A 14,866-nucleotide genomic window follows, 5' to 3' on the forward strand; every position below is an offset into this window, starting at 1 on the left:
TCGGGGCCCCCACTGCACACCTGGGGGTTGTTCACCCACCCGTGACTGATGCCAGCCCCTCTGCGGGACCCCCTCATTACACACCCTGGGGCTCCCCCTTCAACCTTCCCTTCTCTGCACCCCATGCGCCGCAGCCCTGACGGGTGCCTGCAGTCCCTGCTGAGCCGGGGCTTGGCCCTGGGCTCACGGAGAACACTGCAGAGGGGTAAGTGCACAGGCTGAGCCCAGGGGTGCCTTGAGCATCTGCTGGGGAAGGGCAAGGGGAGAAGCCCCCAAGGATGGGGGGCTGCCGGGCTGAGACGGAGATTGGTGCTGAGCCCAGCACTGCGGGTGAGGCAAGAAACAAGCCACTGGCCTAAGCCTGTTCCAAATTAAAAACTCTTCAGTTAAACTCTCTCAGTTCCCCTTTTTCCCAGCCTGGAGAGATCCTGATGCTTCACCAGGCCCAGGGGCTGGGCCCAGCACCCGCACAGCAGGGATGGGGGGGAAGCTCGCAGGGACCCTTGGCACGAGGGGTCTGTACCCCACAAAGCTGCCCCGGAGCACCCTGTGTCCCGCATCCCCGTGCTGCTCCACGCCTGCCCCACAACAACGGGGCTACTGAAGGCCTGCACGTGGCTGAGCCCTCCTTGGGGACCACTGAGCAGTGCAGCCCCCCCTTTGCCTTCGGGGTGCCCCCCCAAGGAGCACCCCAAGTCCCTTCCCGGCCTGCCGGGTGCTGCCGTCATTTGCGCCTGCCGAAGATCGACTTCTTGCTGGGGTTCTTCTCGCCCACGCTCAGCCCAATGAGCAATCGAGCCTTCTCGTCCTCCTCCTGCTGCTGGATGGTCCCATCAGATTTGTTCTCCAGTTTCCCCCGGGCCTCTGCGCCTGCCGCCGGCTTCAGGCGCAGCTTCTCCTTGATCACCTGCCCCGGGAGTCAGGGGGCTCAGCAACTCCCCACGGCCACACCCTGGGTGACAGCCTGAGCTGCTGAGCCAGTGCAGCTGCTTCCCACGCTGGGGAATGTGCCACCCACTCTGGGGTTGCCATCTCCATCCTGGGCAGAGCAGCTCTGGCAGCCTGCGGAGTGGGAAGAGGGATGTGGTCCCACGTACCTGTGCCACCAAGGCTTTGCGGCTGTCCCTCTTCACCGCCATGGCAAAGTCCAGCCACGTCCATGTGTTGTTGTGGTACTCCAGGCATGGCAGCACCAGGTTCAGGTCACCCCAGTCCACGCTGTTCTTCTCCCCCTGTGTGACAGAGGTGTCAGGCAGTGTGGGGACAATGGCCCACACCACCCCAAGCATGCCCTGTCCCACTGGTCCCACACCTTGTAGCTGACACAGAGTGGCACCTGCGGGATCTTGATGTAGATGAAGGAGTTGTTCATGGCTGCACGCTCCTTCATCTTGTCGATGTCATCCACGGGATGCTGGGGACAAAGCAGAAGCCATGAGCACAAGGGAAGGAGAAGGGACACAGCCAGGAACCAGCAGGGAAGGGACAGCCGGGCACTAGGCCACAGCATTGCTTCATCAGGGAGAGGTGAGAGCTGCCCTGGCATGGTGCTGGAAAAATGAGATACAGGGATCACATAAGCGTGCAGGCGCCTGGCTGTAAAGGATGCAAATCCTCATGGTGGGAGGGAGCAGGAGAAAGCAGACAAGCGTGGGAGGGAAGTGTTGGAGGACATGGCTACCCAGCCTTGCAGCTAAGGAAAACAGACTGGCACCACAGCAGGGCTCTCGCAGATTCCCCCCTCACAGCAGCACGAGGTACCTCAGGTGCTTTTCGGAACGATCTTCTGACCCCTGATGTCCGGTTCAGTCCCTGAGCAACTCCCTTCCCTGAGCCCAGCGAGTCATCGGCCCCGATCAGCTGCCGCGGCTTCACCACGGGGATCCCTGGGGCAAACAGGGTGTGAGGTGCTGGTGGTGTCCAGCCAGGGGTTAGCCACGACCCCAACCCTCCCACCACCTCCCTGACCACAGGGGAGACCACAAATCCCTGTTCCTCAACTCACGGCTGGACAGCAGCTGCCCACAAACATAATCCTGGACACGCAGCCAGAGCTGCTCCAAGGACATCTAGAGAGGAGGATGATTACAAGCCTCTCACCTGTTGTCACCAGCTTGGACTTATCTTCCTCATCCCCCACCTCCTCCTCCTCCACATTACGGCCAGGGAAGAAGAAACCCATCATTCTGTGGAAGAACTGGTGGGTGAGCTGAATGGTGAGAGGCACCACGTTCACCTGTGGGAAAGTGATATGTGAGAGCCAGGCACACACTGCCTGTGCCCCACAGAGACCCTGGCACCTCCCGGCCCAGCCCTGGCACCTCAAAATGCTCCTTGATGGAGATGCCTCCCACAGGAGGCCGGACCTTGCTGAAAATCCTCAGGGCTAGCTGCCGGCCAGACTGGCAGGAGCTCTGGGGACGCAGCACCACCTGCAGGGAAGAGGACGAGTGGCTGGGGTGAGGACAGGCCACTCTGCTCATGCCATGCATGGGTCCCCAAGCTGCAGAGCTACTCCCCCAGCTGCCACTTGCCTTGTAGACAGCATTGGGCAGCAGGTTGTTCATGGTCACCCAGCCCAGTTCCAGCAGATGCTCGGCCGTGTCATCAGACTTGTTGACCTGTGCAGACAAAGCCATCAGCTCCCAATGTCCCCGTCCCCAGCTTAGGGGCTGTGGGCACTGTCCAACTCCACACCTTGCTGTAGAGGAAGCGCTGGAGCTCCAGCTCAGCAATGCCCAGCTGCCCATCCTCCTCTGTCAGGCGCCAGCGTGCCTGGGCAAAGTAGAACTCAGTCCTCCGTGCCACGCTCACATCCTCCGGCTGCTTTCGCAGCTCCATCTTGTTGGCTCGCTGCAGCTGGAAGTCCTTGAAGCACCTACAGCACAGAGGAGAGAGCTGGGATATGGGAGTCCTACAGTAAGGGGGACACAACGCTGGGGAAGGCTGGAATCACAGAATCAGAATGGTTTGGGTTGGACACCTCCCACTGTCACAGGTTGCTCCAAGCCCCATCCAGCCTATCCTTGAATACTTCCAGGGATGAGGCAGCCACAGCTTCTCTGGGCAACCTGTGCCAGCGCCTCACTGGGATGAATTTCTCCCTAATATCCAATCCAAACCTAGTCTCAGTTTGAAGCCATTCCTCCTTGTCCTACCTGATCAGTATGTTCAGCTCCTCACTCTCCAGCTGCAGGTCAGCTTTTTCCTGGCTCAGCTGCTGCTGCAGCCGGTGGTTCAGGTCGAGCAGGACCTCGTTTTTGCTGTCATCCTTCAAGGACTGAAGGACAGACAACCCTCAGCACCCTCTGCCCTAGAGTGGGGATCCCAGGGAGCCAGGGATGTGGGCCCACCTTCATGTTGGAGTACATCTGCTTCTCCAGCTGCCGGATCTGGGCCACGTGCTGCCTCACAGCCTCTTGCAGGTGTAGGATACTGCTGCGCTGCTCCTCAGGGTTGCTGGATATTTCCAGCTGGAAACGCACCCGCTGCTTCTTCTCACTGTGCTCCTGGACACAGGAACGGGGCAAGGTTAGGACTGCCTGGGTGCAGTGCGTGGCACACACACCTGGAGCCCCGTGGGTACCTTGCGTTTGGGCTCCACGTGCAGCAGCAGGTTGTTGACTATGTCGAGGATCATGGCATACTGTGCGGGGTTGGTGGAGATCTCCAGGTCGTGGTGGATCAGGGTGAAGGTGTCCACAGCTCCTGCAGGGACACAAAGGGCAAGTGGGGCCTCAGCATGGCCAGAAATGTGTTGGGAACCCCTCCTGTATGCAGCCCTCTGACCCAAGCAGGGCCAAAAGGAAACACCCCTGGAGTTAGCCATGGGTCAGCCCAGAGCTCTGTCCCCCACAGCACACTGCCTGGCTGCACCCACCCTCCTGCTTCTTCAGCAGATCCTCCTTCTCCTGGTTGGCAGGGGTCTCAGGGGGTTTTATCTGCGTGGCCAGCTCGGGGTCGATGTCGTGGCTGTAGCTGATGTAGTACATGCGGCAGCTGCAGCGAGAGATAATCCTCTGCACCTGCTGGGTCTGCTGGGCTTCCGAGGGCTGATTCCAGTCTGGGAACAGGCAGAGGAACCACAGTCAGACTGCCGTGTCAGGGCTGGGAGCATCAGCCACCTCCTGGAGCCACACAGGGACAGGACAGGTACTCTCAGCTCTGCCAGCCTTGGGGTGACACCCGAGTGGGACTGGGGTAGGCACAGCAGCCAGGGCTGTGGGCAGTACCTGTGGTGGTGCTGACCATGCCCCCCACTGCCTGCCCGCTCTCCATCAGCTCCTGCACCGAGTCCAGGCTCCGCTGACGATGCTCCTCAATATTTTTCACCTGGGGAAGCAAGGAGGCACTGCTGGCTGTCCCCATTGTCCCTGGCTTGGCCAGGGCAGTGACAGCACTGCCTGTCCCCTACATAGCTCACCCACCACATGCTCACCTCCAGCCAGAGCTGGCCATGCTCCCCCTCGGAGGGGCTGCTCTCTGTCGTGGCAAAGTACTGCATGCCATCCAGCAAACATGTCCAGGATGTCTTCTGCTTCAGAGTGTCCCCGTACCAGGCAGGGTGGTGCTGGCACTGCAGCAGCTGTGCCTTCGCAGCCGACACGATCACACAGCCCTCCGTCTCTGCACCACGCAGAACCATCTGTGGGGGGAGAGACCCCAGGGGTCTGATGGACCTTTCTGGCGCAGCACAGCCCCTGCCACAGCCAGGCTGTGGGGACAGGCAGGTACCTGGCAGTTCACCAGCTCGATGAGGCAGTTGCGGTTGTAGATGTCGTCAGTCTGGCAGGCAGCGATGCCGCAGAGCTGCTCGCTGGCCCCCGACTCCTCTTCTGTGAAAACCACAAATTTGTCCGTCTCCTCAATGAGCTTCTGCAGCATGTAGGCCCCTGGAGAAGGAGAAAGGTCAATGCAAAGCTGTGGGGGGATGTCACAAATGTACAGAATGAAAACAGGCACAGCTTTGAGCTGTGGGCTTCTCCTTGCTCCCCTCCCTGCTGTGCTCACCCCCTGAGGAGGCTCTCTCAGGACGGCCACTGGTGATGGGAGCGGTCACTCTGGCAGGGATGGAGTGAGCAGAGAGTGGGCCCCGCTTCAGCTTCTTGGCCTGCAGCTGTGTGTCGATCTTCAGCCCCTTCAGGGCCTCGGTGGACAGGTTACGCTTGAGCACAGCCGCTTTCTTGTAGCCGTCGTAGAGGCCGAAGGCGATGTCCCGGTTTGTGGTGGTCCAGGATGCCCGCAGGTCCACCAAGTGCAGCTGATGCGTGTGGAAACCATCGTCCCCATCACGCAGGGGCAGCTCCTGGGCACAAAGGGTCAGTGCCTCAGCACAGCAAAGCTACTCCTGGCCCTGCCCAGTGGCCTCATGCATTGGGACTAGGAGCCCTGCCAGCCCTTCAGGCAGAGCATGGGGACTGGAGCCCAGACCACAGCATGGGCACAAAGTCAGGTGCTTGGTAGATTGGAGGACCTGAAGTTCTCTCTCTTCCCCAGCCCAAATCCCTTCCCCATTCCCCATTGCATCCAACAACCAACATCCCCTTGTCCTGGGGTTGCCACCAGGCCAGCACAAGCTGCTGTGCCCTGTTTGCAGTGGTACCTCCTCAGCCGTGCGGTTGCTGTGCCGCTGGTAGGTGAGGGAGGACAGGCTCAGCAGGTGAGTTTTCTTCACCAGGGTGTCGAGCTGGTGGTCAGCGCTCTCGTCACAAGTGGAGGCCATGAGGTGCACGGTGACCTGGCTCAGGTCACTCACCATCTGCGTGATGCTCCACTCCGAAATGAGGCGCCGCATCACCGTGCCGGCTGGGGGACAGGGACAGGGGTCAGCCAGGGCCCTGCTGTGCTGGGAAGTGCTCCTGGCAGGATTCCCACTCACCTTGTGGGATGAGCCGCTGTGTGCCCCGAGTGAAGATGTGTCCCTGACAGCACTCCACCTGGATCCCCCGCTGCTGGGCAAAGGAGGCCCAGTAATGCACCTGAGAGGGAGCAGAGAGCAGGAGCTGAGAGTCCAGCAGAGGCAGAGCAGGGAGGAAACACCAGATTCCCAGCTCTGGGAACTACCTGCAGCCGGGGGAAGAGGGCAGTATAGGACAACTGCTTGTAATGCTGCCCCAGCTTCTTCTTGCTGGGTTTCATGTTGTTGAAGAGCTTCCCACGGCAGATGGGCCGTGTCACGCTGGTCCACGTGGCCCAAAAGTTCTGCATCCAGCGGAGGGTGCTGCTGTAGAGCAGGATCCGGGGCTGGGAGTACTCTGAGAATATATATACCCACCATCAGCCAGCACCGTAGGGTCAGGACCCAACCCACAACCAGCATGCCCTGCCTTATGCCCCTTTGTCCCCAGGGGATCCCCAGGACGCTGTCAGCCACCTTTACTGGGTTGTGTCAGGTCCATCCGGATGGAGAGGTTGAGGTTCTCGGAGCGAAAGGCACGGTAAGAGTCATACTGCTGCCCCACTGGCACCTCGGGCAGGAATTCAGGGGAGCGCAGCACCACGCCATGGTGGTCGTGGGGGTTCCCATGGCACAGCCACTGCAGGTCCAGCGTCATGCACAGGTCAGGCAGGTGCAGGAAGCAGCAGTCGTCATATCTAAATGCAGAAAAAGATCCCAGTCACCCCCCAGCACTGGTGAGGGTCCCCCATGCTCATGGCCCCACACTCACTTGGAGGCTGTCCGGACATTGATATCCAGGTTGCCCTTGAAGACAAACTGCCCGGGCTTCCAGTGGAAGGAGAGTTGGCTCCACTCCCAATGCATGTTCTCTGTGGTGTTGTAGGGATCCTGCAAGGGCAGGTGTGAGGAGAGGAGGTGTGAGCTGACCCCACACCCTGTTGTTCCCCAGTCCAGTAGCACCCACCTCGGTGGCCAGCTGGTGTAGGTTGGCCTGTTCAATGTCCATGTGCCAGTCTCCGTGGAAGAGAAGGCGGCTCTTGTCCCACCAGGGCAATGGGGCACTGGGGTCTTCTGAGGCTTTGGTGAGGAGATCCACACACTGGCCGATCAGGGTCCAGGCTGGGTCCCAGCAGGGCCCCCACACGATGGTGTACTGGGAGATCACAGCTGGGGACAAACAAGTTGGCTCAGCCATTTGCCCTGTCCCTACCCCACCACAGAGCCCCTCCATTGCTCCAGGCCTTACAGTGAAAGTCATGGTAGAACTTCAAGGGCGGCATGTTCCTCTCCACCGTGGCATCGCCCCAGGGCAGCCCCAGCTTCAGGACCTGGCGGCGCCGGGAGCAGGCCTGGCCGCACTGCTCGGCTCCGATCAGCCGGCCGGAGAGCTGCCAGTTCCGGATCTCAAACAGGTACCGCGGGTAGTCACGGATCCGCACTGCGGGTGGAGGAAGGGCTGAGGGGTGGCGCAGCAAAGAGACAGGCATGCCCCACTCTGGGCCATAGTAGGAGCCATCGTCCTGTCACATCTCCGCTTCCTTCCCACTCCCTTTGAACCTCCAAAAATCCCTGGTTACACACCACGTGGTGCCAGCCCAGGCCACACAGCCATCGTGCTGTCTTCCAAGGGCACCCTCCCACAAAACAACTCACCAAAGAAGCTGCCAACTGTGCCCTTCATCATGCGGCACCACTGGGTGACCATCTCCAGACCCTCTGGGGGGAACGGGCTGACATCATCCATGTCCCTCATCTGCTCCAACACACGCTCCGTGCCATGGAAGGACTCATCAGCCATGGCCACCAGCTCCAGGTGGGCCAGGGTCCAGGTGAGGAGGGCCCTCCGCATGGGCGTGTTGGCGTAGAGGCGCCGCGAGCGCTGGATGTAGATCTCGATGTTCTTCTTCTCCAGGGAGGCGTAGAGCTCCTCGATCTTGCGGGCAGGCAGCAGCTCCCCGTGCTGCTTGCGCAGCGCAGCCACCTTGGCGTCCAGCAGCTGCAGGCGCTTGGCGCTCTCCTTGCTCTCGTCCTTCATCAGCTCGTAGTTGTCTCGCAGCTTGACCTCAAAGACGTCATCCAGGAAGACCCAGGAGAAGTGGGTGACTTTGAGCAGGAGGTCGGGGGGCAGGGCCGTGCTGGCGGGGCGCCCAGGCCGGTGCAGGCCCTTCAGCCACTTCTGCACGCCCACGGCAGCGTCCAGCGTGCGGGAGAAGTCGTACTGGTAGGGGAACTCGATGGTCACGCTGGCGAAGGAGAAGGCCCAGCCGCGGTTGCGGAGGGTGCGCAGGGCGGGGAAGGCGTCGCGGTGCCGGACGACCTCCTCCAGCTCTGGCAGCAGCTTCACCTCCACCTCCTTGAAGCTGAAAATGCTGTGTCCATCGAAGCCGGCGGCCAGCTCAGGGCAGTAGCCGTGCAGGGCACCGCCATGCCAGCTGACCGAGGTCCGTTCCGCAGCCAGGCTGATGTAGTTGGCCTCAGAGACAAAGGCTGTGATCTTGGCAGAGCTCAGCTCCAGGGACAGCGACAGGAGTCTTTTGGGAGGGGCCCCTTTTGGCTGGAAGGGCCCCGGTGACCCACTAGGGGTGGCTGGGTGGGACATGGGGCTCTCTGGGGGCAGGGAGGGAAGCGTCCTGTAGCCGAGGGCGCTCCGCAAGGCTTCGTGGCACTGCAGGGTGCCCAGGGTGTGATGGTACAAGTGCATGTGGTCAGGTGGGCTCCACAGCACTGCCAGCCCCTCGCCGCACTGCACCTGCACCAGAGAGAGTGAGCAGGCACCACATCACTGCCAGGGCCAGCACAGCACAGCCCCGTCCTCCCCCCAACACCTTTCATGCCATCCAGTCCTCCCCCTGCCCCATTTATCCCCAGAACAGGACAAAGCAGTGGCCCAACAGCCAAACCGACCTCCAGGGAGCGGATGCTGCTGTGGTAGGTGACAGAGAGCACAGAGAGGCTGGCCACTGGGTTGGGGATGGCAGGAGCTTTGCAGCACGGCTGCATCTTCTCAGTGATGCTCTTCACCAAGGCCAGCACCATGCCCTGAACGCTGAGCGTGCAGCTCTCAGCACTTCCCAACACAGTCAGCGTGTCCAGCCGCAGCTCCAGGGCACCTGGAGAGACAGCATGTTAGTGCTGGAGGCACAGAGGCACACTACAACGTGCCAGGTTGCTCTGACTGCAGGGTTATTCCAGGACAGCCACCTGGGAACAGCTTGGATGCTACTTACCCACTACGGCCGAGAGTGTAAAAAGGTTCACATCCTCCACCTTCAGATCCACCTTCCAGAGCAGCCCCCAGGGCTCAGTGGAAGCAGAAGGTGGCTGCTTGGTAAGTTCAGCCCCACTAGGCTGCAAGCAGAACAGGGGCAGGACCCTGGCCAGGCACTCAGTGCAGGTGTCAGATGACTCCACTTGCAGCCCCCGGATGGTGCAATCCAGGAAGAGCGTATCCGACTGGGCACTGGACATGCCCAGGGGCTGGTTGTAGCTGCCCTGCAGGACAAACAGGATGATCATTCTCAGGCTGCAGGACATCTCTGTACCACCACATATCCCTGTGCCACCCATATGGAGTCTGAGACTGAAAGCCAACCCTTGGTCCCTTGGCTTGCCCCTCACCTGAAGATTGAAGGAGTCGAGGATGAGGGCTTCTCCCCACACATGCATGTTGGGGGGATGTGGGGCACGCTGGATGTGGGAGTCATTGCCCACTCGCCAGCACAGGTGGTCCACGGCCAGCACCGCTCGCTGGTGCACACTCTGTGGCCGCAGGTGCTGGTAGTCTGTGGGCACAGAGGAGGGGGGAAGCGCAGGCAAGGGTTACCCAAACATGGGCACCCCAGACACAACCAGGCAGGGACCCACAGCCCCCGGCCACGCACACACACACGGGCAGCACAGCGGCAGCACAACCCTCTCCATTCCCATCCTGCTGCCTCTCTGGCAGATCCTAAGAAGAGCCCAGCACCTCCCTGATCCAGCCTGTACCTGCAGAGATGGAGTTGAAGCCCAAGGCGAAGGGTGGCGTGTCCCCAAGCTGCACAGACACATTGACGTTGGACAGCGAGGCACACAGGATGATGGGTGCTAGGATTTGGGGATAGCTCCTGCACAGGACAAGCAGGGATGGGCTGTTACTGGGAGCTGTGTGCCACAGAGCCTGGCAGGGAGCAGACCCAGAGGGATGTCCTCTCTGCAGGGGCTCCCTGATCACCTCCTGACCAGCCTCCCCATCCCACAGGTGGTGCACAGATAAGGTGCTGAGTGCCCAGGCACCATGCCAGAGCGTGGCCATCAAGAGGAAACAAGCTGTGATACCAGCAGCTGCACTGAGGCCAAGTTTACCTTCCCTTGTGCCCTTGGCTGGGGACAGGCACCGCCCGGCACCTGTACTCCTGTGCCAACAGGCCCAGCCAGTGCGAAAACTCTTGGTGACGGTAGTGGATGATGCAGGTGTTGAGCAGCACAGCAGCCGAGAGGTCAATGGCTGTGACCTAGAGCAGGGAAAGGGCCAGGTGGCAAAAAACTCATGCCAGGAGCCAAACCAGCCACCCCCAGGGGACAGAGTGTGCCCAGCGCTCGCTCACCTGCACACTGGTCTTCAGGGAGTTGAGGCACACGATGCGCTGGCGGCTCTGGGACAGGAGAAGGCCATCTGTGGGGACAGAGGAGGACAAATGAGGGGTGGCAGAGGGCAGTGATGGTAGCCCTGTCTCATCCGTGCTTTCCTGGCTACTTGCCTTCTAGCTGGAGGTCTACACTCATTTGGTCCAGGTCTGAGGTGGGCGTGAAGTTGCGCAATGGGATTTGCTCCTCTTCACGCTGATATAGCAACTGCAGCAGCTTCAGGCTCCAGGTGAGGTGCCTGGAAGACACAGGGAGTCACTGCCAGGAGGGAACTGCACTGTCATGTCCTCCATCTCCCTGCCTCTCATCACCAGCTGACCAGCATGCTGGCATGGACAAACACAGCAGCCCAGCTGCAGTACAGCCCAGTGCTCTCATCCCATTGCCTGAGGATCCTGTCAGCTGTCCTACTGGAGAACCAGCTCACGTGCTTCCTTCCTCCCCAAGAGCCCATCCCCAGGCCCAGCTCAGTCCTTCCCACTGGAGTGGGCTCTAGGACTCGCTCTGCAGTGTAGCAGAGCCAAAGGACGAGAAGGGAATGGCACAGCTGTCCCTAGGTCCATGTCCCCAGCATTACTTTGGACTCGGACAGCCTGGCTCTCACCTCTTCTGGCTGTTCATGGACAGCACCATGCTGGTGTTCTCCAGCTTCATCTCCACCCTCCTGGGGATGAGCTTCAGGGTGTCCCTGCTCAGCACAGACAGGGATTTCGAGGGCTCCCCTGGGCCTGGAGAAGGACAGAGAGGGGAAAGACTTGTCCAAACCCCCACACTTGGGAGCAGGAGGGAGTGATCCCACAGCCAAATCCCTCTGGCTCCAGTGCAACTATGGGGGCCACCAGCCTCTGCCCTGCCCAGAGCTTGTCCCTTTCCTTGTCCTGACCTGTGCTGGGCTCTTCCTCCACGCTGCTGTGCTGGGCCCCAGCAGTGACGTGCTGCAGGAGGGGGCTGCAGAAAAGCCCCTCGTGCAGCTCTGCCTGCAGCGTGCGGACGCAGAGCCGGACACCCACCAGCCGCCGCTTGCTGCTGATCTCCAGGGAGAGCGAGAGTGCCAGGGCCAGCTCTGCCAGGCACGTGTCGTCCTGTGCACAGGGGACACAGCAGGGAGCACACAGGGAGTCACACAGTGCCCTCCCAGTGCGTGCTGCAGGTGGAGAGCTGGGCACAGCACAGAGCCCAGCACCTGGCAGCATCACCCAGCCTCAGGGACACCCTGGGACAGGTCCTCAGTGTGTCCCAGAGAACCAGTGCCCAGGTTCAAAGTGTGGAATTTCTCCCTCCTCCAGCACTCACCAGCTGGCTGCTCCGGAGGACTTTGCTGTTCACCTTTGTCAGGCTCACCTCGCACGTCAGGCTGGGGAGAGCAGAGAACAGGAGGAGGATGTGGGTCTTGCTGCTGCCAAAACAAGTTCCTGCCCTCTTTCCTGTGGGACACAGGGACCCCCAGGTCCCTGTTCCAAGTGCTTCCAAAAGCTGTGCATTCCCTAACTCCATGCATACCACATTATTTAGAGAACACACAACTCAAGCTTCCTGTGACAGGAAAAGGAATCAGGCCAGCCTCAGAGGAGGTTAATGTGTCACACCACAGGTGACATGGGATGCTGCTGAGCGGGACAGAGAGAGGAGAGACACAAGGCTGGGGTCAGAGGAGCTTCCCCACCCTGGAAGCAAACAGGGGTACGAGCACAGCTTTACCTCTTCCCATTGCCATTCAGGAGGAGACGTGTCTGGCTGGCCTGGATGTGCCAGAGGGACTCTGAGGTGGCCACGTGCAGAACCATGATGTTGATGGAATCCATGTGGATGGAAAAGAGCTGGGGAGAAGGTGCTGCTGTGAGGGATATCAGACAGGAGAGCAGCCCACAGCAGCCTCTCACCAAGCCAGTGCCTCACCTGGCTAAGGAGCTTCAGAAGGGAGGGTTTAAGGGTCAGGTCTGTCCTGCTTTCATTTCCATCAGCTTCTCTGGGAGCCTCTGGGACAGATGGCTGGAACGCAGGGCCTTTCTGGAGATCTGTGCGGATTCGCACCTCGCCAAAACACAGCTCAAAGTAGCGCCTGGGGAGCAACAGCACAGGCAGCTCTGACAAGAGCTCGCACTTGGCACACCTGGCCCTGTCACCAGGGATTTCCCCTACCCCAGGGACGTGCAGGACCAGCACAAGGGCACCCACAAGACACTGTCACCTCCAAGCGTGGGTCACTCCCTCACAGAGCTGACCACAGGGCAACAAGGATGGCGGAAAGGTGTAAAGGCAGCAGGATGGCAAGCAGGGCGAGGGGTGAGCCAGACCCCCAAAGGGAGCAGGCAGGGAGCTGGGGTGGGGGCACGTACGGCAGCTCCCGGCTCAGCTTGCTGGAGATCCAGATGTTGTCGATCTCCTGTAAGGACACACAGGTGGGTCAGAGAAGAAACAACTTGGCTCTGCCTTGTGATGCTCATCTCAACATTCTCACTCCACTCTCGGTGTCTGGGATCACACAAGGAGCAGCCAAACCCCCAAGTCTGGCCATGGGAGGAACAGCCTGGCACCAGACATGGGGGTGCTCACCAGGAGAGTGGCTCCATGGATTTGCTGCCAGCCTGGAAGTGACAGCAATCACCCTCCCTGCCTTGTCTGCCAGCGACCACCCTTTGAGCAGGTACCCACCACAGTCTGCTGCTCCCGCTGGAACTTGAGGCTGATGTTCTGGGCCCAGAAGAAGCCAAAGGAGCCAATCTTCAGCTCTGCATGAAGCTTCTGCCGGCACCAGGTGACAGCCAGGCGACATGCCAGCCATCTGTGGGAACAGGGGGAAGGCTAGGGTCAGCTTCTCCATTGGGGTTGGGGTCTAGGGACGGTCTTTGTCCTTTGAGCACCAGCTGCAGCACCCACACCTCGATAGGAGCTCACATGGACTCATGGTGAGGAAGAGACCCTGCAGGATCACCCCCAACAATCCCTGACAGCCCTCTCCCAAGACCAGAGGCCTCCACACCCCCCTGGCACCCTGTGCCCACCCCTGTGAGCTCCTCTGAACTTTGGCAAGCCCCCAAGCCTCTGACACCAAGCTCTACAACTCCCCAATCCCCTGCAGGCTCCCCTCCACACCTGTCTCCCATCCCTGTGAGCCCCCCAAAGTCCTGACACCCCCCTAAGCCCTCTTTGTCCCTCTTACCCTCTGCTTCCCTCCTCCCAGACCCCCAACACCTCCCCCTCATCCCCCCGCACCCCTGACATTCCCCCAACCACCCCAAAATCTCCCGCGGGCCCCCAGCACACCCGCACCCCGCACTGCCAGCCCCTCGGGGCTCCCCTCGGCCCTGGCGAGCTCCTCCCAGCCCCGCCGCCCCCGGCCCCGCCCGGCCGCAGCCCCCGCGCCCCCAGAGCCGCCAGGCCCCGACCGCGCCAGCAGCCCGGCGAGCAGCGCGATCAGCACGGCGCCCAGCAGCGCGGCGGGCAGCGGCGGCGGCATGGCGGGCACGGCCCCGCTGCGGGCCCCGGCCCCGCGGAGACCCCGGCCCGGCCCGGCCCGGCCCGGCCCCGCCGCCCGTGGGCCGCCCGCGCACCCCGAGTGGCCGCTGGGAGGGGCGGGACGGGGCGGGGCCAGCGGCGCCTGCCCGGGGACCGCGCAGCGCCCCGCCGGGGCCGCGCCAAACGGGACACGGGCACCGGGCACCGGCAGGGACACCGGGCACCGGCACGGGACACGGGCACCGGGCACCGGCACGGGACACGGACACCGGCATGGGGACATGGACACTGGCATGGGGACACAGACACCGGGATGGGGACATGGACACCGGCATGGGGACACAGGGCACCGGTACAGGACACCAGGCACCGGCATGGGGACACCGGGCACCGGGATGGGACATGGACACCGGCATGGGGACACGGACACCGGCATGGGGACATGGACACCGGCATAGGACACTGGGCACTGGCATGGGGACACGGACACTAGGATGGGGACAGAGGGACACCAGCATGGGGACATTGACACCGGCATGGGGATACGGACACCAGCATGGGGACACGGACACTGGCATGGGGACACGGACACCGGCATGGGGACACCGGTGTGGGGACATGAACACCGGCATGGGGACACTGACACCAGGATGGGGACATGGACACCGGCATGGGGACACAGACACCAGGACGGGGGACACCGGTGTGGGGACATGAACACCGGCATGGGGACACTGACACCAGGACGGGGGACACCAGGATGGGGATGGAGGGACACCGGCATGGGGACAGGGGGACAGCAGGACCACACCTGCCTGGGAACAGTGGGACACCAGGATGGGGACAGGATTGCACTACGGCGGCACCGGTATGAGACAGTGGGGA

At 61.5% G+C, this 14,866-nt stretch overlaps 1 protein-coding gene across 5 annotated transcripts; it reads right to left on the bottom strand.

The window, feature by feature from the left end:
• Positions 1-360: 360 nt before the first annotated feature.
• Positions 361-14,085, bottom strand: BLTP2 (bridge-like lipid transfer protein family member 2). 5 transcript variants are annotated; one of them, XM_077787516.1, is made up of 39 exons: positions 14,077-14,085; positions 13,178-13,307; positions 12,862-12,908; positions 12,422-12,584; positions 12,224-12,342; positions 11,819-11,879; positions 11,409-11,607; positions 11,130-11,253; positions 10,639-10,763; positions 10,486-10,553; positions 10,244-10,392; positions 9,887-10,005; positions 9,518-9,681; positions 9,127-9,391; positions 8,804-9,009; positions 7,553-8,648; positions 7,146-7,337; positions 6,864-7,066; positions 6,669-6,787; positions 6,374-6,594; positions 6,064-6,254; positions 5,879-5,978; positions 5,603-5,805; positions 5,011-5,305; positions 4,735-4,892; positions 4,439-4,645; positions 4,233-4,332; positions 3,881-4,063; positions 3,587-3,708; positions 3,354-3,509; positions 3,159-3,280; positions 2,698-2,878; positions 2,535-2,621; positions 2,322-2,432; positions 2,101-2,236; positions 1,762-1,886; positions 1,313-1,414; positions 1,098-1,232; positions 361-907 (listed from the first exon to the last, which is right to left on the bottom strand). In XM_077787516.1, the coding sequence occupies exons 5-39, from the start codon at positions 12,325-12,327 to the stop codon at positions 725-727; spliced, it is 6,312 nt and encodes a 2,103-aa protein (XP_077643642.1). In that variant the 5' UTR covers positions 12,328-12,342; positions 12,422-12,584; positions 12,862-12,908; positions 13,178-13,307; positions 14,077-14,085; the 3' UTR covers positions 361-724. The 5 variants fall into 5 exon arrangements, with proteins under 5 accessions (XP_077643642.1, XP_077643641.1, XP_077643643.1 ...); XM_077787515.1 differs by lacking the exon at positions 14,077-14,085 and adding an exon at positions 13,912-13,982; XM_077787517.1 differs by lacking the exons at positions 12,862-12,908; positions 13,178-13,307; positions 14,077-14,085 and adding an exon at positions 12,714-12,817.
• Between the last annotated feature and the right edge of the window lie 781 nt (positions 14,086-14,866).

This window comes from Lonchura striata, chromosome 20 (genome assembly GCF_046129695.1).
Source record: "Lonchura striata isolate bLonStr1 chromosome 20, bLonStr1.mat, whole genome shotgun sequence".
NCBI classification, from domain to species: Eukaryota; Metazoa; Chordata; class Aves; order Passeriformes; family Estrildidae; genus Lonchura; species Lonchura striata.

Coding starts and splice junctions, on each gene's coding strand:
- BLTP2 (XM_077787515.1), bottom strand. CDS start 13,982: ATGCCGCCGCCGCTGCCCGCCGCGCTGCTGGGCGCCGTGCTGATCGCG. Junction 10,554..10,638: donor TGTAGACCTCCAGCTAGAAG/GCAAGTAGCCAG, acceptor CTGTCCCCACAG/ATGGCCTTCTCCTGTCCCAG. Junction 5,806..5,878: donor ACAGCGGCTCATCCCACAAG/GTGAGTGGGAAT, acceptor CCTGTCCCCCAG/CCGGCACGGTGATGCGGCGC.